The sequence below is a fragment of the Colletotrichum costaricense genome (genome assembly GCF_030867565.1).
Source record: "Colletotrichum costaricense strain IMI 309622 chromosome Unknown Scaffold_1.1, whole genome shotgun sequence".
In the NCBI taxonomy this organism is placed as follows: domain Eukaryota; kingdom Fungi; phylum Ascomycota; class Sordariomycetes; order Glomerellales; family Glomerellaceae; genus Colletotrichum; species Colletotrichum costaricense.
Window position 1 is genome coordinate 1,994,544 of NW_026848230.1, and position 26,602 is coordinate 2,021,145.

The following is a 26,602-nucleotide window of genomic DNA, read 5'->3' on the forward strand; positions in this document are numbered from 1 at the left end:
TCAGTCCCTCTTCCCACTGTTATCCATCCGTGACATTTCAGTAGCAGGAGCAACACCCTGCCCAATACGACCCTCGGGCAACTCGTTCATCGCATCCTCCTCCTTATCCAAATCCCTGAACTGGAACCAGAAGATCACACCCGCCACGCCAGCCAGCACGGCCACGATGCCATAGTTCCATACCAGATATGGGTCAGTACTCAACGGCGTGAAAGCCTGCCCCAACGCCGCGGAGATGGCCGACATGAAGAGCGCCACAGCCTGGACCATGGACCGCATGTTTTTGGGCGCCTTGCTGAAAGCGTACTCGAGGCTGGTGATGCTGGCAAAGATCTCGGACAGGGCGATGAGCACGTAGGCGCCCGTCTGGGCCCAGACGAGAATGTCAACGGGAGGGCAGGGGTCGCCGTTGGGTAGGGTGCCCGAGGCGAACTGGCCGCAGGCGGAGCGCTTGTAGATGTAGTACTGCAGCACGCAGGCCCAGACCATGGCCATGGCGCCGGTGAAGAAGCCAAAAGCGATCTTCTTGATGGGCGTGAAGGGGATCCTGAGCTTGCGGAGGGTCGGATAGAGCACTAGGTCGCAGAGCGGGATGAAGAGAATGAGGGCTATGGGGTCGAGATTGGAGAGGATATCATTGGGGAGGCCGTTGAGCTGCATGGTGGCGGCTTGAGAGACTAGGTTGTTGTTCACTTGTGAGGGGTTAGATGAGGGTGATAACCTACGAATGGAGGGAGGGCAAGATTTGAGGCTTACATTGATTATACGAGAGCCAGTAGATGGGATACCATGAAAAAACGGCACAAGCTGCGAAGCCACGACGCCTGCAGAGGTTAGGAACCAGTCAACCCAAGTGCGCCGAAGCAATACTTACAGCTCTTCGACCCAGGCGTCGTCAAAGGTCATCCACTTTGGCCGAGTCGCATCGGAGAAGTTAGAAGGCTTGACCCTCTCCCAGAAGGTCCCGTCATGCATGTTCCTCCAAGTCTTGACTGGGTTAATCGACCATCTACCCTTCTGAGCAAAGAGAAACGTCCGCAGAGCCGGTCCCAAAACCGAGCCCGTCGGGGGCTGATCGCGATATCTACCCTTTCCCCACCACATGACCAGGGGGCACAGCGCCAGCATGCAGGTCGGCAGCGTAAAGCTCAGCCAGAAACCGACGTACTTCTCAGCGTACACCATTGAGATCTGGCCGACCAGAGCGCCAATATTGATGAACATGTAAAACCAGTTGTAGACCCTGTTGATGGTGATGGCAGGGTCGACAATCACCTTCTCTCCCGTCGTGAGCGTCCTTACGGTCAAGTGATCGATCTCGAGCTGCTCCGCGATCAAGGGACTGACGTTGGGTTTGAAACCTCCTGTGGCAAAACCAATCGTTCTAGCTAGAGTCAGCTTGATGGTGATCCGGACCGGCAGCCAGAATACCACTTACATCATGCCTACGAGCAGTGCCGATAGCGAGTTCCCGGCTGGCTTCGTGACGACGGGTGGGATAGCGGCGGTGATGAGAATCAAGTGGCCTACGAGATCAACGGCGATGGAGATGCAGATGGTCTTGTACCGCCCCCAGTACTTGTCGGCGACCCAGGCACCGAACAAGGGCATGAAGTACTGCCAGAATTGGTTAAAGGTCGTGATGCCGGTTGACGCCTGCTGGCCCATCCCAAGCGCACCGGGTTGGCCATTGGGCGCGGCGCCGGTCGTCGAGCCCGCTGGGAGAGGTTGTTGGATGAAGTTGGTGACTGGGATCGGTCAGCATTCCTCGACCGTTATGACTTCACTTATTCGCAAAACATACACTTTCAATGTCAGTTTATTCTGTAAAGCGGAGAACTCGAGTCTACTCACGACAATAACGGAGCCATAGTACGAGAAGCGCTCGCACAGCTCGACAAAGGCGATGGTGAAGAGCTTGAAGGGAATGTGGTCCGAAACTCTCCTCAGAGTCTGCAACTCTTCGTCGGTCGGCGCGTCTGGCCGCGGCTGGATACCCCTCTTCTCGTCGAGAGATACGTCTTCGTAATACTTCATGTCGTATGAACCCTCTCTAAGCTGAGACTCAGAGAGGGACTGTTCAATCGTGTCCCCAGCTGGCATCGTGTTTTGGTTTCTCTGATGTCAAATCAGATATTGAAGCTGTGATCGTCACACGAGAGTGGTCGTACGGAGAGATAAGAAGACGTTGGGTGGCCTTCTGCATTTATGGTCTTGGCTCTTCCGGTCCGATATGTGAAACACGATTAAAGAAGCCGTGAAGGACACAGGGGTGAAGACGGGAAGAGACACTCGCTATCTTGGGGAAAGAAGGGCAAGGATTGGCTCATGATAAGGTAGAAGGCGAACAAGCAGGGATACTCAGGCCATGATAAAACCAAGAAAGAACGGACAGGCTCGTAGCAGATCGTGGGGGAGGGGGAAGGAAACACTACACGGAGCGGCAGCGGACTTGGGGCGAGCAGGCCTGAGCTCAGGGGGCAAGTGTAAGAGAAGTACAGACGAGATGGAAACCAGATTGGCGGATGTTGAACCTTCGCGCGTCTTCTCCTTTGCAAATCTATTGTAGGAAATGTATCAAGACAGAATAGTATTATAGTTGTCCTAATAAACAAGCCGATTGATATTGATATTTGTATGTGATTATCGTTGGCTTCGGCTGCGAATCATTCAACCGACCAATCCCTGAAACATGCTTTAGCTGTACGGTCGATTAGACTTGGCACTTGAAGATTCGAGAAAAGAAAAATCTTTAGGTGTCAAGTCTAGTGACCTCCGAGTTGGCAACCGATTAAATGGACGCGTCAATCGCCCGAATGGTCGGGTGTGGCCAAACCGGGCCATTCCAAGTGCCGATGCTTCGTCGACGACAACTACGTGATGACTGTTCTGTGCCGGCCTGCTACAATGCCCGCTCTGCATGTTGTACAACTCACATGCGTACTCGTTGGCTCATAGTACGTGAGACGGTGTGAAGTCGCGACCATACGAATACCCATCGGGCGGGATGGTTTATAATCTGATTCACCTCACACATTCTCACCACCAGTAAAGGGAGAGTTGCCCAGAAACTTAGACACGGCGTGTCCTTCCTCCATCGCGTTTCGATTACGGCCGGCGGCAGGGCCTTCAGCTTCATAGCCCGAGCTCTAATCGCAGTAGAGAATCTAAAGAGCCAGCGATTGCGCAGTGCCCCGAGTTACTGCCGGCCCCTCAGCGGGAAACGTGGCCGTCGGACGTCCAGGTGAAGTGACGATACGTGGCGCATGTCGTTCCGAGTCAGGAAAAGAATGCAGCATACGAGAAATGGCAAAGATTTGAAGCATGTCATCAGGCGACAATCTCACGCCCTCTGGTCAACGTTTCGCTGTTCAAAAGAAGAAGAGGTCATCATTGACGTTTTCCGGGCGGCTCCACTCTGGACCGGCGCCGGCGCTAACTCCGGCTCGGCAGGAAGGGGGGCCGTATATGTGGAGTCGCGTTACATTGGCGGATTGGCGCTTCTCTGATGCGGATGGCTCAGGGGGCAGATATCGGAATGTCCGGGTGGATGAGAAAAGCTCGGAGACGTTGCTCGGAAAATTCTTGGTCTCAGGCTCCGTCTGTTTGGCCAGCATAACAAGGATGTCTCACCCGCAGATTCATCCTCAGAGTTGCGCAGGAGAATGATATTCATTGGTTCGCGCATTTGATGCATGTCTCTCACTTGCAAACAAAGTGTCTCAACCGACGGCGCATATGGATGCAAAGGTAGCGGCAATTCTTTTTGAACGAGGAGATGGAGTTATCTTGATGAAAGAAGCGGCCTTGCTGCTCGGTATTATTAAATGTCTACATGAATGTTCGGAACGGCCGAATGGGATATGCAAGAAGAGAGCAGCGTAACAAACCACTCTATACGCGCTCCATCACTAGGCCCAAAGATTTCCATCTCTTGAACCATCCTACTTTACGCCCATGACTGAGACCTTCAAAGAAGCCCTGCCCATACCTAGACATTGTCTCCTTTCTAGAACTTGCCCTTGAGCAGGTTGGAGATCATCTCGCGACCGGTGATACGGGTCGTCGTCCACAGTGTGGGGAAGTCGAGGGTGCTGGACAGGCCGTCGGCGAAGCCAAAGAAGAGCATGGGCGGGATCCAGCCGCGGGCGTACTCGAGCGCGAAGCAGCCCTCGTCCATCTTGTACTGCTTGACGTCGCCGCGGTGGAGGTGGTGGACGGTGCCCTGGGGGTAGACTTCGGGCTCGTACTTGCCGGGGACGTAGGCGAGCTGGGTGCCGTAGAGGATGTTGAAGTAGTCGTCGGCGGTGTGACGGCCGGAGTGGCCCTCGGTTCCGATGGCGGTGCCGAAGACGATGAGGTACTCGGTGATGCCTGGTGGGTTTTATTAGTAAACTGCCTTCCATCATCTTTGGAAGATTGAGAATGGAAATGAGGAGACTCACTGGCGTGAATGATGTACATAGCGCCCATGGCACCACCGGCGTTGTTAAAGACCCATTCCTCATCCAGGTTGACGTTGGTGGGGTGCAGGCCGTTGAGCTCGGTCACAATGTAGTTGACGACGGAGCGCGTGTCGTTTCCATGGGTGGCGATGGCGCGCTTGGAGAGGTCGTGCAGGTGCTCGTGATCAAAGATGTAGAACTTTTCCAAGTTCTTCTCGAGGAACATGTAGATGGGGGTCAGGAGACCGATCCACAGCGCCAGTGTAAACAGGCGCCCGAGAGACGGCATTGTGATTTGCGCAAAAAGTCTGGAGTAAGACTTGGGTTACCAAAGTGCAAAGAAAGGGGAAGGAATGTGGTGGTCCAATTGACGGACTTGTGTACAGTGGAGGAGAACGGAGAGGGCGCACACGGGAAAGGTGTTTGGCGACGGGAGCACCGGCGAGATGGGTTTAAGAAGGGCTTCGTTGAGCTGCAGTACCCGTTGTCGCATCGCTTATTGTTTTTGGTTGAGAGATTGGCAGGACCCTGCATTTTGCCCTTTCTGCCATGCGCCACCGCCCCCGGAAGCTCAAGTTGCCAGTGGCCTGACGGAGCTTTGATGGTGGGGCTGGCCATGGGTTTTTGTTGTTTAGCTGCAGCTATCCGGGATGGCGGGGCCGTCGACTGGGCAATTCACTGAGAAAAAAATCGGACTTTCGGGTTTCTGACAAGTGCAATCTCAACCACCGAGCAAACGGGACGGACTTTGATACTCTAGCCTCATATACGGAGCCGAAAGGAAAATTCGCGACTGGGGCCAGCTCACAACAGACACCTCACTTCTCAGCAGTCACATACACACAAAATCAAGTGTGAAAACGGCTCCAACCACAGCTAGCTCTCACACGTCATACATCCGCCCCCATATCTCATCATCATGGCCACGGTTGAGACTCCCCAGACCGCCGTGCCGGGCAAGGTTCTCGGCCCTACCACGCGGTTCGCCGCCGGCCCAGGAACACATGTCTACAACGGCAATGTCGTCGCCTCCCTGCTCGGCGATGTGACCGTCACAGCATCGGCCAAGGCCCAGGCCGGCCTCACGAAGCGCCTCAACCGCATCACACCGCTGTCGCCCGAGGAGCTGGCGACCATCTCCGTGGCACGCAAGGGCGCTAGCAAGAAGCGCGAGGTGCTTCCCGACGTGGGCAACATGGTGCTCTGCCGCGTCGTGCGGTTGATGCCGAAGCAGGCCATTGTCACGATCCAGCAGGTTGGCGACACGGTGCTGCAGACGGAGTGGCAGGGTGTCATTCGCTCTCAAGACGTGAGGGCGACGGAGAAGGACAAGGTCAAGATCTATGAAAGCTTCAAGCCTGGTGACGTGGTGCGGGCGCAGGTGGTGAGTGGCCTTTGGCAAGACATTGAAAAGTGACTTGTGATGGGTAGCTGACTTGCTATATCAGATTTCTCTGGGAGACCAGGCCAACTACTACCTCTCCACCGCTGCCAATGAGCTGGGAGTCATCATGGCCACCAGCGAGGCTGGCAACGACATGGTGCCCGTCAGCTGGAAGGAGTACAAGGACCCGGAGACCGGCATCGGAGAGCCGCGCAAGGTGGCCAAGCCAAACTGATTGGGGCATTGTCTCATCTACTTGCCTGTCTTTTCACGATGTGCAGGTCAAGCTCCGGAGAGCTTTGCAGCTGGATACGCTCAGACGCTTGAGGTTGCAGAGTATTCTGCACCGCCTCGCCAACGAGGCTGAGGGCTGATGGCCGTTCGTACCCCCTCCTCGCTCGGCAGGGAAGTGATCTCACGGCGTTTCGAAACGAGAGAGCCAGCATGACGACATGACAGCGAACTTTTGGGGCAGTTTCAGAGTTCTGGACCGAACCCGAGGGCCGACTTGGCTGGTGCATCAGCGCAACAAATCAAGAATTACGGCCTTTTACTATCCTTCCTGGTAGCGTCAGCATCAGCAACAGCTGCCGTCAGCGGCAGTGCATGAATTTTTGACGAGAGATGAAAGCATGAGCCCCACTGCCAACCAACGATGCAGTCGCAGTTTGGAGGGGTTGCATGGTTAGCAGGGTGCCCTTTGTGTACGGATTTACTGCAACGACTCAGCACGGGACATGACGAGGTCAAAGGGCTGATTGATGGGCAGTCCGATGTGGGAGCCTTATTCATGCAAGGGGACGATCAAGAGTTGTCAAAAGGGAACGGATATTGGGCGCCAGAGACAAAGCACGAGCGAAGGGGGAGGAATCGCCAGAAAATGGTCGTCTACACTCTATAGTCGTCAATCATGACACCTACATGATTAAGATGTCACCAAATTCCCAAGTGTAACCTGCCATTCCGTTCCCGTCGGGGCATGGACATGAACGGACATTCCGCAATTGGCATTAATTTAAACAACCAGTCAATTTGGACCAAGAGGAAGAAACATGACTTTGTTTAATCAAAACGGTTGCGGCCCGCAAATAAAAGAGAATGTAAAAGAAATGGCAGCAAATTAAGGCTCAAGCAACAGTTGTACAACCGTTCCCGTCTCTCCCTGCCATCTCGGTTGATGAGGCTTTCAACCGCAAGGAGAGTGCTAGAACAGAAAATGGGGTGGAGCAGTGTCGGCCCCCGTATGGAGTACCTAGGTAAAGCCCAAATTGGGTTGCTTCACCCAATCGCCCGACGCCGTTTTGTTAGGACCCGCCCGTTTGGGACACTGAAGGACCCCGGTCCACCGTTCCTCCCCAATCATTGTTATCACCCCCGAATTCCCACGAAAGCAAGGAGGCGCAGTTACCGTTCGCGTCGTCAATTTATTCGTGGAGGGAAACGGCATAGAAAGAAAAGGGCAGGTGTGTGGTGTCACGTAAGTCTGGTGGCTAAGGTGGCATGTGGGCGGGATTTCAGGCAGATGGGGTTCTCTCTCTGCCATCTTTGATTACTTTTGCGAACCCATACCCTTCAATTGTCTCTTCTTCCCTTCTCTTTGCTTTTCCTCTTGGTGGACTTATCGATATTCAATATTCCCCATTCGACTACGAACGGATATACCTCACCGAACCTGCAACAAGAGCCAACTACACCTTGACTTTTTCTGCCTCCCCAAAGCGCCGCGCTGCTACGAATAAGAGTTCCAAATCACCCTGTGCGAACACTCTATTTTTCCCAGATATAGTAGCCCGACATATGATCGTGCGCGGCCACCCACCACTCGCATTTCATCCCCCCTCCTGACGAACCTTTGGCACCTCGACGTCACACCTTTCAAACTCTCTAGCCCCCCCGCCGCGCTAAAGTAGCTTTTCCTTTCCTCACGCGGGGACTTTGCAACGCCTCGAGCACAACCTAAAAAGAAGCTTGTTCTATATCCCCCGCCACTTCAAACGTCCAAGTCGATTGCGTATCTAGAAATCGAACTTCCCACGGAACTGCACCGAGGATTACGAACAACCTCCCAGCTTCATCTTCACCGCACAACCGAGAAGAGCGTTTGAAACGAACAATACACCTAATCCCCTTCGCTAAAGCCATGAGCGCGACAATGACAATGACCGCCGCGCACCCGCCGCTAACACCGCCAACCCTCTCCCTCTCAACCGACCGCTCAGAGCAACATTCATGCCCCTCCTGCGGTGTCGTCCTCGAAGCGCCCCCCGCCCTCCTCGAAGCTCAGTCCCGCATCGCCGACCTCGAAGCCCAGGTCCGCCTCCTCAACCAAAAGGCCGCCGCCGCCGTCGACCGTTGGGCCGACTACGAAGACGAGCTCACACGTCTGCGCATTGCCGCCTCCCACCGAACCTCCTCCCCCGCCGCCTCTCCCGGTCTCGCCCCCGCGCTGCCTCTCGCTCCCAGTCCTTCGCCCACCCGCACCAGTTTTTTGAGCGGCGGCGCAAATAGGTTGTCACAGCTTCTCAGCCCGCGGGGCATGAAGTCCTCGCCGAACCTCCGCACGCCGTCACCGCCGCCTGACGGTCCCGCATCGACGGAGGATCTGCGGGAGGCGCTGGGAAGGGAGCAGAAGATGAGGATGGCTGCGGAGAGCAGGCTGAGCACGACGAGCCAGGAGGTGGAGGAGCTGAGCGTCAGTCTTTTCGAGCAGGCCAACGAGATGGTCGCGACGGAGCGGCGGGCGCGGGCAAAGCTCGAGGAGAGGGTCGAGACGCTGGAGAAGCGGGACAAGGATAAGCTGAGGCGGTTGGATCGGCTCGAGGGCGCCGTGGGCCGGATCGAGAGGGTGAGGTCGCTGTTGGGGGAGATGGATGCCAGGGACGAGAGTGTGAGGGAGGCGGCAGAGCAGAAGAGGGCTTCGCAGCCGTGACGGGAAGAGCCTCCTGGACTTTGGGAATCATGATGGAGTAGGAATGTACGATGCATAGCGGTACGATATCCGCGGGACTTTTTAATGACGATACGACACGAATTGCATATTGGGCGGGAAATACTGGGTAAACTTAACGAATCATCATGGCCTGGGAAAAAGTCCTACGGAGGAGGAAGAAGCAACACCGAAGCCCGCCCACAATAATCGAACCTGTGAGCTACAGTTGTAGGTAGCGCGGCACTTCAGGATTAGGGGTATAACCATCTCAAGCTTCTGGGCAAAAGTCCTGTTTTCAACTGACGGCAGGAAAGGAAGCAAATCGATTATTATACCTCTAGTATAGTACGTATTGACGAATACACAATGGGAATACCGGGGAGAGGTTGCACATGAGGTCACACGGCCTTCGGGTCCGGAGAACACAATTCAAACGACATGATTGAGCTGTTTTAACTGATGAACTTCGTCACCTTCTTATTTATAAGGGCAAATGGGCAAGTCGAAATGAAGTGTCCAACTGTCGGGTCACCCCTCGATCTGCAATGCTTTTCTGGGTCATGCTAAATGAAGCCTCCGTACGCCGTGCCCTTTTCCCAGGCCGTAGCCTCACAAACTAAAATGTTCTCATCACGAAGAAGCCCTTGTGTCTCTGTGTACGTTGTGTCTCGTCTACCTTATGCGATGCTCAAGCTTTAGTCTTGAATACCTTCCCATACGTCATCAAACTTCTTTTTGTTAGCTGACTTCGCCTTGGGAGAAGTTTTGGGAGAACCTTTGGGTGACGCCTTGGGTGACGCCTTAGGTGATGCCTTGGGAGACTTCTTGGGTGAAGACTCCTTGACATCGCTAGCCTGCTCCGACTTGACCACCTTGGCGGCGGGCGCCTCGTCTCCCGAGCTGGAGTTTCTCCTCTTCTTGGACGCGTTGTCGTTTTTCTCGAAGCTCTTGTTCTCCCACTTGCGCTTCCTGTCATCCTTGCGGCCGTGGTTCTGCTGCTGCTTCTGCTGACCTTGGGCATTCTGTCGCTCGCGTTGCGACTGCGGTGCTCCGTTGGGGTACTTCTCGGTCCATTCAGACAATGCCTTGGCGACCTTGGGTCCCCAGACCTCCTCTCCCTTGAGAACGTCATCGTACTCTAAGCAGCTATCAGTGCGGACCTCGAAGTCGCCCTGTCGGGATCGCTCAAGCTCGGCCATCATGCCCGCAGAGTCGACCTTGGCACCCAGATCATGGCAGAAGCTGCGAACATAGAAGCCAGACGTGACCTTCATGCGGATCCTAGCAGCGGGCGGGCCCTTGTCGGTCCAAGGGAAGGGCTCATCCGCAGATGGAGGTGGCGGGATGAGGTTGGAGCCCTTGCCACCGGGGAGCTGTCCCAAAGCGCCAGACATCAGGGCCGGGTTCTTGGGCGGCTTCTGCTTCTTGGCAGGCTTGTCGCGGATAAGACCGTCCTGGCGCTCCTCAAACTTCTTCTTAACAGTCTCGTGCTCAGAGAGGGCTTTCTCTTCTTCCTTCTCCTCCTCGGGAGTGAGCCGGCGGCCGGAGCCCTGTTGCTTCTCCACTCGCCAGACCTGCTCAGCGAGGTTCTTCTCGGCCGTCTCAGCCTCTTCGGTAGGCCATCTGTAGTTGTGCGTTCCGGGCTCGTACCACTCGACCAATTCGAGCTCGGATACTTCGACATCGCGTCCCACGATTTCTCTAGGGATAGCCTTGCCCTCACGAGCGTACTCGTACAGCGGCTTTCCCTCCATCTTCAGTGCCGAGTACAGAGGCGGGATCTGCTCGAACTTGCCCCTGAAGCTGTCCATCGCCTTCTCGACCTTTTCTTTTGTGATCTCATCGTACGGCCGTCTGCTCAATATTCTACCGACGCGGTCGTAGGTGTCTGTGCTTGCGCCGAATAGTACCACCGTCTCGTAGGTCTTGGTGCAGTCGAGGAAGGAGCCGAGTGACTTGGTACCCGATCCGACACCCAGAATGAGCACGCCGGTCGCCAATGGGTCGAGTGTGCCTCCGTGGCCCATCTTTACGCGGGAGTCTTTCTTAACGGCTCGGCGGCGCTTCCACTCTTGCTTGGACTCCTGCATCTTGGCGGCAAGGTCTCTCTCGATCAAAGGCTTGAACATGGCTGAGGGGTTCATCTGTTGCTGGCAATCGCGGATCACCTGCGCAGAGCTCATGCCGTATGGCTTGTTGATGGCTGGGTTGGAGATACCACGGTCAGCGTTTGTCGAATCGCATCACACGCCTGGAGACGCCCAAAGAGCAACAATGGGAAGCATGGAGGCATCGCTTACCGAAGACGCCTTCGTACACGGTGTCTTTCGCCATCTTCCAGAGATTGGGCGTAATTCTCATTCGCCCGAAGTTAAGGATCTTGGGGGGTAAAAAGAGAGAAAGAAACGATGCGGCCGGTGGGGGTAGGTGCGACCTTCTCTTTAGCTTTTGCGCTTTCCGTGGATCTTGCGCTTCTCTGCATGCAGTTCTGGGAAATTTTTTTAGGAAGGGACGTTCCAGTGATTCCTATCGGCTTATCTATTGGTCCAGGAATGACAGAGCCCCTGTCTGCTGGACCCGTGGACTAGCAAGTCCCCTGTACCAGCGACGAGTCCCGCTACCTTTCTTCCCAGCTTCAGTGGGGGAGGAAGTCGTGGTCGCCTGCCCCGCATCAGTAACTGTACTTCATACGGTACGCAGGCACAACGTTCCGCGCGCTCTAGCTTTCTTTAATGGATTTGAGAACCGCGTTCGCGTGCTCCCTTCCCACCTACCCACACATCGTCGTTGTGGCCCGGCGCAACTTGCACTATCACCCGCAACATCTCATTCTTCCCCCACTGGGAAACGCATCCTAAGCCCGATGAACTTGCGCCTGGCACACATTTACGCCTCGTGCACCGAGAACCCCCACCCTCACTACCTCGAACGATTGCAGCTTTAAACAGGACAATGGCTGGACGGCGGCGACGAACGTCGGATTCGACGACTGGCACCGTCGAACCCGACAGACGGGCCTATGCTAAAGAACTTAGCATCCTCAAGAGATACGATCCTGTGGAGGGAGACATGCTACAGACATTTGTTCTTGAGGATGCCATCGTCTGCGACAAGAAGGGCAATCCCGTTGAGCTCTTTACCGTCAATACCCAGGGCCCATTCACTGTTCGAGGCCGCGTCGTCATCGACGGACCGCAGACGGCAAGAGGTCTGGCTTGATCCATGAATACCCATCGCCTCCAATCGCTTACATCACGCAGCCGTAAAACCTTCTACGAAATCAGCCTTGATCGAAACCCACGAATGCACTCGTTACGCTATCGGCGTTAGCGACAATGGCTATGGCGCATGGGCTGGGGGCGCGGCGGGATGGTACGAAATTCGACCACCATCAGCCGCCTACAAGGCGATATTCGACCACACAATCGAAGGAGTTTCGATCTACTACACGATTCTAGACATCATCGAGGAGCACGCTGCAGCCAATACGAACAAGAAGGGCCCCAAGAAGAAGGGTGTAGCAATGACCATTGAGACGTTGTTGTTCAAGGTGAGCCTGACGCTGAGAAGAATCCGGCGATCTATGCTGACGCGAGTGATAGTATGCAGTAGCCATGGGTGATGGTGCTACTCTTGAGGAGGTGGAACAGCGCTGCGACGATCATGCATCTTTCCTCATATCCCATTTCTATGAAGAGCCAGAATTCGAATGGACGCCGACGCTCTTTTTCAAGTGGATGACAGAGCGACACTCAGTATGTGTAGCTCCACCGAGCTTAGCTGGAGACCCAACTAATCATTTTAGGACATTCATAAGAAAGTCCTTGAGCTCAGGAAGAAGAAACTAGCGGGTGTTAAGCCTGGTCCATCGATACCAGAGAAGACCGAAGCTGTGGTGACGCCGACTGTTTCGGACGAGCCGTCCGCGCAGAAGGCGTTGTCGAAACGAAAGCAAAGGGGTACACCTGCCGACGATAGCCAGACCGATTCGCACGACTTTGCTGTCTCTGCAAGGGACATGAGGTCCAGATCAAGGGGCAAGACCAAGACGCAGTCGCCCCCCGCCCCCGAGCCTTTGGAGGAAGCCATGGCAGTGGACGAGACCCCAGAGGTTCCAAACCAAACTGAACTTGTCAGAACTGTCCATGACCGATCCAACGTGGATGCCCTCCTAGAAGCCATCGACGACATCAAACCCGAAGCTGAGCCGTTGAGTAAAGCAGCGTTCTCCAAAGTGTCATCAAAATTGTATTACAAGTACAAGGTCAAAGCCTACCTGGGAGCGGCAGACATTCTCAAGTACTATGCAAAAGAGCTGGTTGAACGCCTGGATCAGGATGAGTGGAGAGGGTCTGGTTTCTGGAAAACGCTCGAGGAATCTGCACAAGGTCCTCGCTTCTCTCTTGAGCACATTCAGCTTGAGCAAATTCCTGAGGCTTTAACACGGCGGAAGGCAAAGGAAGTATCAAATCCACGGAGTCGTTGGCCATCACTTCCTGAAGAGGCCCGCGGGAGCACGGATGTTGCAACTCCTCCTCCAAGACGTGTCGGTAGACCGGCTGGAAAGATGTCAGGCCTTCGGCTTGCGGGCACCAGTGGTAAGCGACGCTTTGACTCCGGGGACGAGACCCCAGAAAGTGTCTCCCGACAGGTCGCAAAGAGGTTCCATGCCGGTGACGCTTCTGACGAGGATGAAGTCATGAATGATGGCAGCAGCTCTGAAGATGACGATTCCAGTGTCGATTCTGCAGAATCGCCCACCGCATTAAAGGTCGTTGTGCGAGCAGAGAACATTCCAACAACAATACCTAAAGGACCTAATGGCACTTGGGTCTGTGACGAGGACGACTGCGGGTTTGTCGAACGAAATCCAGAATCAGAAGACGGACGTATAAGAATCAACGAGCACATGCAGAACGAACACTACCACGAAGACGAGAACCAGGTCCAGCGCATCAACTTGGCAGTGACGGAGGGTGACAAGAACCATCTCCCCATAGAGTATGCCTCCCCACTCTCCTCTCCTGAATTTAGATATGCTTGTGTTTCAGACGAGCCACTAGAAGTTTCTCCTTTTTGGGACACAAATCCAGAAAATGGTCCTCGTGGCAGGTCGAATCTAATGTAGACGACACAAACGAGAGCGATGTTTTTTCAGGCACCTAGGGCGACCTTGCAGCTGGTTCAGCTGCCCTTTGAGATGAGTTTTGCTAACAACTGTCCTAGTCACCTGCTCGAGAAGATCCGCCAAATGGGCCACAAGATCCAAGCGACGGAAGAGTTGGAGATCAATGAGACGGTCGTGCCTCAGCCCATCAAAAGACGGTTGCTCACTTGAATGGGCAATTGCTAGCGATGCTTCGACGTAGTCAGGGGTTGCTTACGGCGAGACAAGGTTCGAGGACAGAAACACAATTGGTTTATTTGCATGGACTTGGCGTTTAGGGGAGATTCAGCAGGCATCTTCAGCACGGCATAAGCTGATGGCGTTGGTTAGAGAGAGATCACACGGATTGGCTCATGACGATGACGTGCATTATTATCAGCCCAAGGTTTTGGCTTTGAGCGGCTGGCTTTCAAGTCACTTTTGTAGGAATCAAATGCCTTAATACCCAAAGCAGCTCTCCGTCTTGGCATACGAATGCTCCTGTGTACCATCGAAATAAGCAAGAGAATGTGAGAAACAGAGTCTCCCAGTGTTAGCTCAACACCCACCCAAAGTCACCCGCGTCATCGGCCAAGAGTACGCCATTGATATACCTCGGCCACTACTGACTTATAGGTAAAGTCTGCTTCCATTCATCTGATATAGGACAGCTAACCTACGGCTTTATGGAAATTGTAATGCAAACTTGATCTTTGTCTGGATCCAGCTTCGAGCCCTGCCGCACGCTCCAAACCCCCGAGGCTATACACGGACTGACAAATGTCTCATATTCCACCCCGGGAGCGCATAGTGCTCTCGTGGGGTCGCAGCTCGGCGTCTCTTATGCTGTCCAGTCCTTCGTCTGCTTTTGGTTCGCCAACGCCACGCTCCAAGGCCGGACATCTTCAGCCCTAAAACCGCCTCTGGTCCAGGTACTTGCTCGCTGTTGACCATACCGCCTTGTCAGCCGCCGGAACCTCCTTGTCGAGCGTCTGTACGCCCTTGTGGATGGCGTCGAAAAAGGCAAATGCAAGTTGAATATCCTCCTTGAAGTTGGTAGCGTAGGGGAAGAAGCTAGTGGGGAACTCCTCGATTTTGGCTTGTCGCAGCTCGATATCACCGACGGGAAGCTCGTCCATGAGTGTCTTGACCGCAATTCCCAGAGCGATGTCAGGGTTGTGGAGGAAGGGCAAACTGTGAGACCGATTAGTGGCTGAAATGATTGAGGTCAAACAAAGACACTTACGTCTGGCTGATTTGTAGGTAGTCGTTGCGATCTCTCTTTGACTGTGCGTATAGGAACATGGACGCCACAATTGCCTCAACGAGGTCGCGATCCGCCTCACGCACAGCAGTCGAAAGTGACCGGAAGAGGAGAAGGTTCTTGTTGAGCGGCCCGGTGTATCCATTAGACTCGTGTCGAAGTTTCAATAGGGAGGCACATCTGCTGATGAGAAGGATGCTCGCCTTCTCTTCGTCAGTACCGTTCATTGGCGCTCCATTAAGCTCTTCGTGTCGATGGCCTGAATTGAGCACATCGTGCCTGATGAGCTCGAACGCATTCAGGATCGCCTCAAATATGTTGAGACCTTCAGGTACCTGCAAGTCCTTGAGCGAATCCTTCATCGCCCAGATTGCGCTGGCAACGGCGTTACCCCAGTTCGTCAATGTGTGCGAATCATCGACGTAGCCGCGGAGATGGAGGAATCTCCAGATGGCGACCGCCGTGATATTCTGAACAGAATCAATGCCTCCAATACGCTTCTTCTCTTTGGGGAAGGTGCCTTTGACGAAATCATCGAACAGGAGTGCCAAAATCTCGAAAGCGATGGATCCAGGGGGTTCATCGACGCCTTCGGCGACAGTCTTGAAGGAGCTTTCCTTCACGTCCCATGTGGCGGCACGCTGAGATGGTGATGGCTGAAGAGACTTATTGATTTTATACGAGAAGTTGTCGTCGAACCAAACCTTCATGGTGATGGCGTTGTGCTGGAGACCACGGTGAAGTCTCGGTATCAGAAGCGCGATGCTCTGCTCCTTGAGAGGAACAAGTTGGCTAGTAACCAGTTTTCTATACTGTTCTGAGGCAACTCCATCCAGCGTAGGCGTGACGACGATTCGACTATGTGTTATATAGTCGAGGACGCGAGAGCCAATTAGACCAGTATTGAGGTAGTGGAACAATTCTCCGGGAAGCTGAAGACCAAGGTATTCGTGATTATCACTTGTGATGTGGTCAAAGTCGTTGACTTTGATCTCGCCTTCTTCGGATATATAGATGAAGTGGTTGACGGCCATCTTGGCTTGTCTGTACTTGTCCAGCCACTTGGGGTCCTTTGACTTCAGAATGTCGCCGTAGGAGCTGCAGGCTGATTGAACAGATTTTTCCGACGCTCTTAAGAGGTTGACAGCATCGTTGATCGTGAAAGGCTGGCGTGGGTTGAGTGAAGTGTCCAGCAGTGGTGGGAAGGGTGGTAGGAAGGAGGTTCCGGTCATGAGCAGAGCGTCGCTCAACATGCCTTCGCTGATGTTCAGTGACCGCACAAGATTCTTTTTGGATAACGATGTGACGGTCTTTGCCTCCCAATCTATCGTTCGAATGAGGGTGTCCTTGATCGGATACAGGATCAGCTCCTGCGAGCCCATGACAGCGGCGCATTGGTCTGAATCGATCATGTCGAAGTGGGCGAGCTAATAGCTCGTCAGCATCGAAAGTCTCGTCCTATTCAAGCTCGAACCTACCTGAGCGGAGGCATTATAGGGGGGGACAAGGAAGTGCAGGTCGTTGTCCTTCAGGATAGACTTGAGCAAGGGGTAGAGGTTCTGGATGCGAAAAGCGCCTGCAGTCTCATAGTCAGTGTGGCCCATCGGCATCACAGCGATGATGCGTACCGCTGTTGGCACCAAACGCGTCGACAGCTTCCTGTGCGTGGCTGTTGAAGTATAGCTTCCAAGCTTCGTCCGTCTTCTGGTTGGCAGTTCGGCCTCGCTGAACGGCGACCTCCTCTTGGCCGGTCACCGACTGTCCATCAAAGATGAAGAACGGTACGATCTTGTGTGCCTTCCATTGGTCGATATCAGCTCGGAGATGGTGCTCAATGCCAGTCATGCCACCCAGAGCGGGCAGGAGAGGTTCGTGGAAAGGAGGGGTGTCGAGGAAGAGTTGGAGGTAGTATGTCGCGTCAATGGCTATCGCGCAGTCTTCGAGCTCGGAGACATCGTGACTCCTGCCCAAATGATTTAGTTAAAAGGAATCTCAACGTTGAAACCCTGTTCGACTTACGTTGCCTGGCCATTGATCCAAGCGTCCTCCACAAGACCTGTCATATCGAGTCAGTAAATCTCATGGTACAAATCGCAGAGCGTAGCCCGGCGGTTGTGAAGCGCAGGAGTGAGAAGAGGCTGATGTGCCCGGCCGGAACCGTCCTGCCCGCCGTTCCTTCCTGGTGTGGTGAGGTGTGCTGTTCCCAGAAAGCCGAAATAGCCTTCTTTTTGACGGGTGTAGCTCGAAAGGTTCGATGCCAATGCTCAGGCAGAGTCTTGATGCTTCTCGACAGGCGAAGCTACGACGTATGTGGGTGTGTAGAGCTTCCAGACAGGTACGGCGGAATCGGATGTTTTGGGGCGCAGGAAGCGGGTATGACGCAGGTAGCCTTGAAGACATGTGACGGCGAGGCGAGGATCGGGAAGAAAGAGATCGGAGAGCAGAGCAGAGGACCAGCGCATCGCGGGGTTGGGATTTCGGAGAGGCGAGAGAGAGGAGGAAGACTCACAAGGCATCTTGTCGGGCCTTGCGCAACGGCGAGGAGCTCGTCAGCTCGAGTTGACAACAAGCCGTTTGGAGGTGGGAAGCGGGTGGAGCTTGGGTCGCGAGACCACTCAGGGGAGCGGAAGCAAAGAGACTGGGCGCTTTGTAGAAGAAGTCGGAATAACTTGCAAAGGAATGGCTGAGCTTGTCATGAAAAAGGGAACGGCCGTCTGCAGGGCCAATGACACTGACAAGCGTGTCTCAAAAGAAGAGGGGAGCTTTTGGAAAAGAACGCTGGCGCTGGCGGAGGGGAGGTAATTGGAAAGTTTGGGGGTTCAGGAACGCAGGTGCGAGGTACCGCACCGCTGTACAGGGGGAGCAAGTTGGCAACCCTTGGGTTTCGAGGCGCTAGGGAAGTTGTAGGGTTAGCGTGTGTGAGAGGTGGAAGGAACCTATGGAAGGGAAAAAGATGTGGGTGGTGTTTGTGGCGGTGCATGTGGCTTGCTGCTTCCACGACTGTCTGTCTCCCTGAGGTGATTTCCTCCCACGATGTTTCCAGTTTGAAGGTGCTAGTTTCCCTTCTGTCTACGCCTACAACGCATTGCCTTTCCTTCCGGTTACATATTTAGACGCCTGTGTCCATTCTGCATCTTACCTATCTACCTTAGGGTTACATAAGATATGGTAGTGCAACAACAATCATCGGCTGCACTATGCATATACAGAGGTTCTCTTAATTAATTTGACAACCTAAGCCTCAAGAGAAATACGCCCACCACCTCACGATTATAGGTACGATGTCAAGCAAGCATCTCCTACCAGCAGCACGGTGTCGGTCCAAGTTCCCGCCAACACGAGCCATCGCTCAAGCCACAGGCAGCATCAATTGACCGACCATGCAGCGGTTCCCGTCCCCGCTGCCCCCCGATCCCCGCTCTTTATATTCGCCTGTCCTCTGTGTCAGGGATGTGCGATGCAGCCATGTCTTGATCCCTCTTCTTCGCCGGCCCCTTGCATGTCTGCCCCCCGACAAACATCTTCAAATGACATTTCTCGGGAGCACAGCAAGCTTTCAGGTTACAGCTGCCATGGGATTTGCCGTCGCGTACTTCCATCATCTTCGCATACCCGGCCCCTACCATGCGACTATGGAGTTGCCCAATTTGAGCCTTCACAACTGGTCACTAGTATTTATTCACCTCCCGCATATACGTTCAATGGCGTCTTCATATCTCAAACACCCGCAGCTGGCTACCTATTCATACGGAATATCCAAGGACTAGATGATAGGAATTGTTTGTATCAGCCTCCGTCTGTCTGTTCTTCATCCGAAAGCACGTGGCCAAGCCTACTAGCAATCTACCAAGAGCACACGATGGCGCAAGTGCGATTATACGGCCTGAACCCTGCTCAATTGACAACCTGGCCCTGGTGCATGCGGAGGTTCCTTCAAGCAGAGCAATACCAACATCAACACTCCGAGTAGACGGGCTCTGTTCACTTCATCTATTGTAAGCTTGGACTACATGCTATTCGCTCTGTCGGCCTAGTCTGACCGTTGGATTCCGTGGCGTTGGGGAACGTTTGCTAGCTGACAAGCTCTTGTCAAGTTTGAGCTTCGCTACTTGAATATTACCTTCTCCATTCCAATACCCGAACATCCACTGTCCCCCTCAGTAGACAGGTTACACATCCGACGAGTGCAACACGACACCTCAGGACCCGTCAACCTCTCGTGATACCAAATCTGACCACGGATATCCCGCTACCTCGGCCCTCTCCGCCCTTCGGTCGCTATCAAACGCTTCGTAATAGTCATTACCCAAGTCGTTGCCCCGGTCCCAAGCGGTCCCGTCCGCCCCTCCATTATCCCAGTCTTATCGCTTATCGCATCCCACTTCGCGCGACTTCGGTTGAATCTCGCCCCTCCAACCCTCCATTCTAATAAGTCAGCTCCGGCCGCCTCCCTTTCGTAGTACTTTGTCTGACCTACCGCACCGTGAATTCACAAATAGACGGAGACAAATACACCATGGCGCCAAAGGCTAATATTCCAATTATTGACATTGCCGCGGAGGGTGTCGACAGGACCGCCATTGCGCGCCAACTTGTCGATGCCGCCGTCGAACATGGCTTCATTTATATCCGCAACACGGGCAAGTACATTGCGCTAAGTGACCAAGAGTCGGCATTTGATCTGGTATGGCCCAACTTGAAATGGAACCTCTTTCCAGAGCAATTCAAATGACAACAGTAAACAGTCCAAAAAGTTATTCAAGGCACCGGTCGAGGAGAAGGCCGCCTGCACCATCCAGAAGAACAACCGCGGCTGGTCTGGTATGCACTCTGAGACTCTCGACCCCAAGAACCAAAAGGTATGGCTGATCCTACCCAAACCTGGGGAATATGAAGATGTTGACTTTTTCATAGGTTGGCGATTACAAGGAGTAAGGTCAAAGGGTCTTTGAGCTTCTTTACATTTTGGCTTACACACCATTCAGGGCCTTCAACTTTGGCGAGTTCAAGGATGGCAGGGCCCAGCAACCTCTGCCTCCCACCATTCAATCAGATGAGCCCTTCCTGAACTCGTTCAGAGATCAGTGCCACACCCTCTGCCTGGAACTCCTCGAGCTTCTCGGCATTGGCCTCGATGTATTTTCTCCTCCCCCTTTCCTCCAGCTACCCTCTCTCCACGAGCAGCTCACTAAACTTGTCATCAGGTCAACCCCACAGACTTCTTCTCGTCCGCCCACCTCCGCTCAAAGGGCGACTCGGGCACGATCCTCCGCATGCTCTACTACCCGCCCACCTCAGACACCTCCTCCAATCCAGACGACGTCCGCGCCGGAGCCCACTCCGACTACGGCTCCGTCACCCTTCTCTTCCGCCTCCGCGGCCAGGCGGGGCTCGAGATCCTCACCCGCAAGAACACCTGGGCCCCCGTCCCCGTCACGCCGCCCGGCACCGAAGCCGACCCCTTGCCTCCCATCCTCATCAACATCGGCGACCTCCTCAGCTACTGGACCAACGGCCTGTTCCGGAGCACCGTCCACCGCGTCGTGTTTGGCGGGGAGGGCGCCGAGGGCGAGACGGACACCGGGCCGAGGTACTCCATGGCCTTCTTCTGTCACCCCGTGGGCTCCGTGGCGTTGGATCCCGTGCCGAGCGATAGGGTGAAGGAGTTTGTCGCGCCCGAGGGGACGCCGAACGCGAATCCCTACGCGGGGCGTAAGGTCATGACTGCTGATGATCATTTGTTCATGAGGCTGAGGGAGAGTTATAAGGGACTGTACAAGGAGGAGGAGACCAAGGCATGAGTTGTAACAATTGGACAAGCCGAAATTCTCAATGGTTGTATGCATTCGTGAAACGACCATGAACGCCGTGACGTGTAGTATCCCTGGCCACGCTATGCAAAGTACAGACATAATCATCCCCATTCCCAAAGTCAACATCCGGAGAAAAACAAAAACAAAAGGACACTCTGCTAAGCCAATCCAACCCACCACTTCCGCTTGGGATCCGGCTGCTCCTTGGACGGCTTTAACCCCTTGAGCGTCTTCTCCAACGCCGTGACGTCCTCCAAAAGGCGCCAGTCGTACACCTCAACGTACTCGCGCCTGCCATTCGGCGTGCAAACCGGATTATCGTTCAGACATTTCAACAAGGTCTTTGTTGCTTCCCTGCGGTTGTGTTCGACGAAGCAGATTTTTCGGGGTCGTTTTCTTCTGGGGCGGTCTGTGGCCGAGGTAGATGCGGGTGTCGATGACAGGGATGCTGCTGCTGCTGATGATGTTGATGCGGTCATGACGGAGGATGCTATCCAGTCTTGCGGATCCGCGGTCCATTCGTGGATACCGTGAAGAGGGAGAAGATTTTCGGTGACCCAGGGTTGTTGGGCGATGCAGGGCGCGAGTAAGACGGTCGTATCTGCAAAGAGACAATTGTCGCCTGCGTGTTGGCACTTGGGCTTCGCTTGTGTAGACGAAGGTCCTGGCGCGCTCTGACGACGCGGCTGAGGTATTTCTGCGACAGATCCTTCCATCGCTTTGCCCGGCTCATGTAAAGCAGCAATGGCTGAACTAGGCGCTGTCTGGTCCACCACGATGTGCTTTGCTGTCGCTGGCCGTGTTTGGGACGCCTGAGGAGAGAGAGACATCTGATTGGCACTGATATCCTCGAGCGGTCGACGGGTTGGCGGAGGCAGCTCTCGACCGGCGGTGCCAGATTCGGAAGAAACCCTCGGTCGTTTCTGCGGAGTAGCGTCTTCCCTCTCTGGACCTCTTTTGCTGGCCCTCGGCGAATTTGCTGCTTCGCTGGCAGTCTTGTCTTCAGCGATGAAGTCCATTTCTGCTGCCTTGGCTGATGAGGTTGGAGGAGTGATGAGAGTTGGCTCTGGGGCTTCTACCAATGCCGGTAACCGCTGGAGAGGCTTGGCAGGGCTTACGGAAAAATTCGGCGCTGGCGAGGTTGAAGGCCGTACGGAAGAAGTGCGAGATGGCGTCATGAGAGAGCCCGTTGTGGACTGGCTGATAGCATCAACGGGAACACCACGAGGGTCCGCTCTTTCCAGTTTAGCAATCCAGTCCAGCATTTCCTGACTGTCTTCCATGGCCGGAGTGGTGGTTGCTTCTTCAGCCACGGCCTGCAATTCAGAGAAAGAGATTGTGTCCATGAGGGATCGGTCAAAGTGTACCTTGGACACCTGAGGGAACCTCGGCTGCCAGAAGTTGGTGTTTCCCTCCTTATCAAATGAGAAACAGCGGACATCAAAGACCAGCGGTTCGGTGAAGACAACGGTGGGCATCTTTTGTTGAGCGATGCCTGGTGCGAGATGAAGGATCAAGGCATCATTGTCATCAAAAGACACTGGCATCGGGTTTCCGTAAATCGAGACGGTCTTGAGGAGGGTCTCGTTGAGTTCCACCTGGTGAACCACTGTGAACACAGGCCGTGCCTGGCACCTCTCTACATCCTCCTTATTCTCGAGGCAACCGAGGTAGAAGTGTGTCCACTTGAGGTTGGGAATGCTGTAGCACTTTGCCTTGTCTGCATCGTACCGCGCTGCAACCACAGCAAAGTCGCCCACATCACCAAAACCTCCGATGTACTCTTTCTTCAGCTTGACGGGGCAACCAGCAAAGGAGCGGCGACTCTCGCTGAAGTCGAAATAGGGGTCGTCTGGCTTCAGCACCAGGCCCTCCTCCCGGGCAGTGATGGACTCAGCAAAGGCTCGTCGGAGATAATGCACTCCCAGTCTATCATTGAGATCAATGACTTGGCGCTCCACAAGGTCGGCATGACCCTCTCGGCGGTTGATCAACTTCGTCAGTCGCTCGAACCTCTCATTCTGGCTGGCACCCAGCAGAGATTCCCCATCGATGAGTAAAACGTCGAAGTAGATAATCATCAAGTGTTCATGGTCGTAGCGCCTAGAAACATTAGCTGGGATCCGTCATGTTGGTTAGGCGGACAAAGCTCCCGTTAGCTAGACGCGCCGAGCGAAAAGAGGAGGGAGAAGCATTACAGGCAAGGAAAGAGATGGCTTAATGATGGGGTGTGGGCTGATGTTCCCGGAAAGGTTGACTTACTGCGAATCCGCTTCCGTGTTGAGATAGCTACCTGACCTCGTAACGTATTTTCGTATCTTATGGAACGGCAGAATCTTCTTCTCCTATTCATCTTGTCAGTTTTTGGACATTGTGCTGATGCGATGGAGCATACCAAGTCACTGTAGACGACGAGCTCGCCCTCAAGGATACATCCCTTGGAGAGCTTGCAGCTCGTTCTCCCAATGTTGAGAGAGTCGCGTATAGCTCTGCTCTCATCAGTAAATGGCAAATGTGTGGTAAAGTGATGTTGAAGACTCACCCGTGTAACGCAGCGCGGTCTTTGGTGCTGTCCTTGCCACTTTTGGAGAAGATTTGGATGCATTTGAACCCCTTGCTCAAATCTATGTGAACCTGGCAGTATTCGCCGTCTATTTTCTTCTCACAACTCATGCGGCCTTGGATAAGCTTCATGCAGTGTTTTATGCTCCTCCCTTTCAGCCAGAACGGTCTTCCAACCTTGGTGCCCAAGACGGGCGTCAGGTGTTGTATTAGATCTCTCCACTTCTGATTTCCCGTGGCATTACGGAATGAGGGCTCTTTCCCCAGCTTTCTGAGGAGAGACAAGGCCGCATCAAAATTGTCCTGAACTCTGAGTATCATGGGTAGTAGGGGGTCGTAACAATGATAGAGATGGCAAGGATCCAGCATGACTGGCTGGAAGTTCTTCAGTATCAGGCGGGTGAGCCATTTGGCCTCTCGCGCCTGTAGGCGAAGGTATAAGTGACCGAGGAGTTCTTGCCGATTGTTGCTGCTGGAATAGGGCTGCGAGGCCCGAACAACGGGCGAGCTGAACCTACACAAGGCAGCGAGGTTGTTGAGGGTTGAATCTATTTCTTCAACAGTTACAGCATCTTTTCCGATGCAGATAGGGGGAGGCTAACAGTGATGTCAGCATGGGCAGATCGTCTTATTGCTTCCTCATCCATGAGCTGGGAAAAGCTCCTCAGTCCCAATCTGTAACGCGGCCAATAACTCACCGTTTCCTTGAAGATTCTCTCAACACAGTCAGCCAGATCCTCGCCGCGACCGGCCTCTTTGTATCGACGCAATTCTTGGAGACGTGACGTTCCGAGACCAAATGTGCGACCAACGATGTTGGCCAGCGTGTCGGCCTGGATGCAGTATACACGATCGGTGCGCTTATCCGGGAGGAGAGTAGAGAGCAGAGCAGAGGCATCTGTTCCCGGGTCGTCGATATGTTGGCGGTGCAGCGTGAACCAGTTCGATACACGTTGCTTTAGATTTTTATCGCCGGTTTTACACTGTTTGTGAGCCTGCTCCAGAAGATCGCAGACGAGAACAAAGGGAAGAGGCATCGTGACGGCTTCGTAGCTCTAGCATGGCCGCGAAGGGTGGTTTTAGTCGTCAGAGAGTTACTTGAGATATTGTAGATGAATCGATCAAGTTGTTCTTCCGAGAGAAAGCGTCTTAGGTTCACGTCACCGAGGGGCCAAAAGCATGGTAGGCACCAGTGGATGAATGATGGATGAAGGGCAGTTCAACAGTGAACCGTGATGATGCCTAAGGTGAAGTGCTACCGTCTTTTGCTGTCTTCCTGTTCCGTCACCGCTTCCAGTTGGCTCCTGTGCCTCTTGCGAGCGTCATGCAGATGTTGACCACTGCGGGAAGGTCGCGTCACGCGTCTCAATTAGTGGTGGTGCGGTCTCACGTGTGGGCGTGCGTTTGCGTAGTGGAGGGAGGGCACCTCAGAATGGACGGATTTAGAAGTCCACCTCAGTGACATGCATCAGACCCAGACTGGCGGCTCAAAAGGTGGGTGAAAGTCAATCAAGTGCATCCGTAATTAGTGGTGTGATTATGCAACGATGTTCCACCCTTAGTTTACCCGTAGTGCATGCACAAATGGGGGTCCGAGTAGATGCATAAATGGGCAGGTTCTGGAAAGTCGAAAGGAGCAGTCACGTGGGTCTCTGAGAAGAGTCGGGGAAACAAAGTGCGGCTGTGATTGGCTGCTAATTTCCAAGGAAATTGTCAGATTGGGGAGTCCCCACACAGGCCACGGTTCATCCCAGCTCTTTCCTGCGGACCCTTGCCGGGACCTGCACACCTGCACACCAGCACTCTTTCATAGTATTTTGTACCGTACGCAGTAGTTTTCTTGGAGATCTGCTATTAGCTGATGCCTCGGGCCCTTTTTCCAAGACTTTCCCGTCCGGCGCCGCCGTCAGTCCGCCGCCCATCTTTCGAGCCTGTTGCCCGGCCGCCCATCGGTTCCTGACAGGTTCTTGACTCCTGCTGCGGCTTGTTGCAGCGTCGCTGCGTCTTTACAGGTTCCTTGCAGACGATGGTGTCGCACGCTTGCTGCATTTGCTGCAAGCCCCTGAATAACGTCTGTCCTAGTGGATCGCCACGCCTGCAAACCCAAGCCTTGGCCCACTGGTTTCCGTGTGAGCGTGGACGATGGTTTCGTTTCGTCTTGTTGATCTGACGAGGCGTCCATCAAAACAATGGAAAAGCGCATGTGCGATGCCAGATCCAAGGTCGAGAACAATGGCCCAGAAGAGAGCGGAGGAGGATGATGCCTGTTTATCCAGAGACCTTACGCAGTAGTACCTGTTAGCTTGGCTGTCACTGTCAACAGGGACGATGGATGTAGAGTAAACATTGCACTGGAGAAAGAAAGAGAGAAAAAGAGGCCCAGACTAAAACAAAGGCAATGCGTTTTACGGATACCACTCTCAAGAACACCACCACCCGTCCACGGCTCCGTCATCAACGGCTCAAGGTCAGACCACATGCTCCGGTTCCCATCCCAACAACCAGGGACGTAGCCAACAAAAGAGTCAACTGACCTACTGCCGCTGCTGCCATCGCATTGCATCTACCCGACTATCAAATTTGAAGGTGCCCTACTAGTCACAGTTCTTCTTCTCTTACTCGTCCATTGCCAACTTCATTCTTTCATCCCACCATTTTCATATCTCTCACACACCCTCCTCCTCCTCCATTGGTTCGATCTCACCGCCGCTGTTCGCTCCTGCCGCTGTCAATACTCTCGCCATTGCTTCTTCTCTGCCAGCCTTCATCCAAACACCTCCTCACCTCATCTCAACCTTACCTTACCCAACCTTGCTCCTCTACCTTACGGATACCAATTACATAGCATACGACGACGGGTACCTTACCTCATACTTTGGGTCCAGACATCGGTCTCCCTGTTCCCCTTGTACGATCCCAGGTCAACAACACGTCTTCTATCAACAAGGCATCAACAAGCAAGCATCAAGCAATTCGAGCAGCATTGACAGCACAGAGCCACAGTACAGGGCCTCGCCCATAGCCGCATCCTCTTTTCGACCTCGCTTGGTCGTCACAAT

At 54.0% G+C, this 26,602-nt stretch overlaps 10 protein-coding genes across 10 annotated transcripts; 5 read left to right on the plus strand and 5 right to left on the minus strand.

Annotated features, from left to right (window-relative positions):
- Positions 1 to 2,103, minus strand: CCOS01_00714 (POT family protein; the record flags this gene model as incomplete). Its single annotated transcript, XM_060448911.1, has 5 exons — positions 1 to 692; positions 757 to 824; positions 875 to 1,384; positions 1,439 to 1,748; positions 1,851 to 2,103. The coding sequence occupies 5 exons, from the start codon at positions 2,101 to 2,103 to the stop codon at positions 1 to 3; spliced, it is 1,833 nt and encodes a 610-aa protein (XP_060320349.1).
- A 1,906-nt stretch (positions 2,104 to 4,009) lies between these two features.
- CCOS01_00715 (C-8 sterol isomerase) lies at positions 4,010 to 4,734 on the minus strand (the record flags this gene model as incomplete). Its single annotated transcript, XM_060448912.1, has 2 exons — positions 4,010 to 4,374; positions 4,446 to 4,734. The coding sequence occupies 2 exons, from the start codon at positions 4,732 to 4,734 to the stop codon at positions 4,010 to 4,012; spliced, it is 654 nt and encodes a 217-aa protein (XP_060320350.1).
- Positions 4,735 to 5,364: 630 nt separating this feature from the next.
- CCOS01_00716 (exosome component EXOSC1/CSL4) lies at positions 5,365 to 6,064 on the plus strand (the record flags this gene model as incomplete). Its single annotated transcript, XM_060448913.1, has 2 exons — positions 5,365 to 5,829; positions 5,894 to 6,064. The coding sequence occupies 2 exons, from the start codon at positions 5,365 to 5,367 to the stop codon at positions 6,062 to 6,064; spliced, it is 636 nt and encodes a 211-aa protein (XP_060320351.1).
- A 1,905-nt stretch (positions 6,065 to 7,969) lies between these two features.
- CCOS01_00717 (ribosomal protein L32) lies at positions 7,970 to 8,758 on the plus strand (the record flags this gene model as incomplete). Its single annotated transcript, XM_060448914.1, has 1 exon — positions 7,970 to 8,758. One exon carries the CDS (start codon positions 7,970 to 7,972, stop codon positions 8,756 to 8,758), a length of 789 nt encoding a protein of 262 aa, XP_060320352.1.
- A 695-nt stretch (positions 8,759 to 9,453) lies between these two features.
- CCOS01_00718 (TruB family pseudouridylate synthase) lies at positions 9,454 to 11,119 on the minus strand (the record flags this gene model as incomplete). Its single annotated transcript, XM_060448915.1, has 2 exons — positions 9,454 to 10,961; positions 11,059 to 11,119. The coding sequence occupies 2 exons, from the start codon at positions 11,117 to 11,119 to the stop codon at positions 9,454 to 9,456; spliced, it is 1,569 nt and encodes a 522-aa protein (XP_060320353.1).
- A 591-nt stretch (positions 11,120 to 11,710) lies between these two features.
- On the plus strand, positions 11,711 to 14,096 carry CCOS01_00719 (uncharacterized protein; the record flags this gene model as incomplete). The annotated part of the gene is made up of 5 exons (XM_060448916.1): positions 11,711 to 11,966; positions 12,019 to 12,308; positions 12,361 to 12,513; positions 12,564 to 13,759; positions 13,985 to 14,096. 5 exons carry the CDS (start codon positions 11,711 to 11,713, stop codon positions 14,094 to 14,096), a joined length of 2,007 nt encoding a protein of 668 aa, XP_060320354.1.
- Positions 14,097 to 14,815: 719 nt separating this feature from the next.
- On the minus strand, positions 14,816 to 17,231 carry CCOS01_00720 (XPG domain-containing protein; the record flags this gene model as incomplete). Its single annotated transcript, XM_060448917.1, has 5 exons — positions 14,816 to 15,098; positions 15,151 to 16,595; positions 16,647 to 16,744; positions 16,797 to 17,131; positions 17,188 to 17,231. 5 exons carry the CDS (start codon positions 17,229 to 17,231, stop codon positions 14,816 to 14,818), a joined length of 2,205 nt encoding a protein of 734 aa, XP_060320355.1.
- Positions 17,232 to 17,249: 18 nt separating this feature from the next.
- Positions 17,250 to 17,855, plus strand: CCOS01_00721 (uncharacterized protein; the record flags this gene model as incomplete). The annotated part of the gene is made up of 1 exon (XM_060448918.1): positions 17,250 to 17,855. One exon carries the CDS (start codon positions 17,250 to 17,252, stop codon positions 17,853 to 17,855), a length of 606 nt encoding a protein of 201 aa, XP_060320356.1.
- A 1,829-nt stretch (positions 17,856 to 19,684) lies between these two features.
- Positions 19,685 to 20,969, plus strand: CCOS01_00722 (2OG-Fe(II)oxygenase superfamily protein; the record flags this gene model as incomplete). The annotated part of the gene is made up of 5 exons (XM_060448919.1): positions 19,685 to 19,852; positions 19,914 to 20,027; positions 20,083 to 20,099; positions 20,154 to 20,304; positions 20,373 to 20,969. 5 exons carry the CDS (start codon positions 19,685 to 19,687, stop codon positions 20,967 to 20,969), a joined length of 1,047 nt encoding a protein of 348 aa, XP_060320357.1.
- Positions 20,970 to 21,139: 170 nt separating this feature from the next.
- CCOS01_00723 (ATP dependent DNA ligase domain-containing protein) lies at positions 21,140 to 24,580 on the minus strand (the record flags this gene model as incomplete). Its single annotated transcript, XM_060448920.1, has 5 exons — positions 21,140 to 23,084; positions 23,244 to 23,326; positions 23,377 to 23,470; positions 23,524 to 24,140; positions 24,242 to 24,580. 5 exons carry the CDS (start codon positions 24,578 to 24,580, stop codon positions 21,140 to 21,142), a joined length of 3,078 nt encoding a protein of 1,025 aa, XP_060320358.1.
- Between the last annotated feature and the right edge of the window lie 2,022 nt (positions 24,581 to 26,602).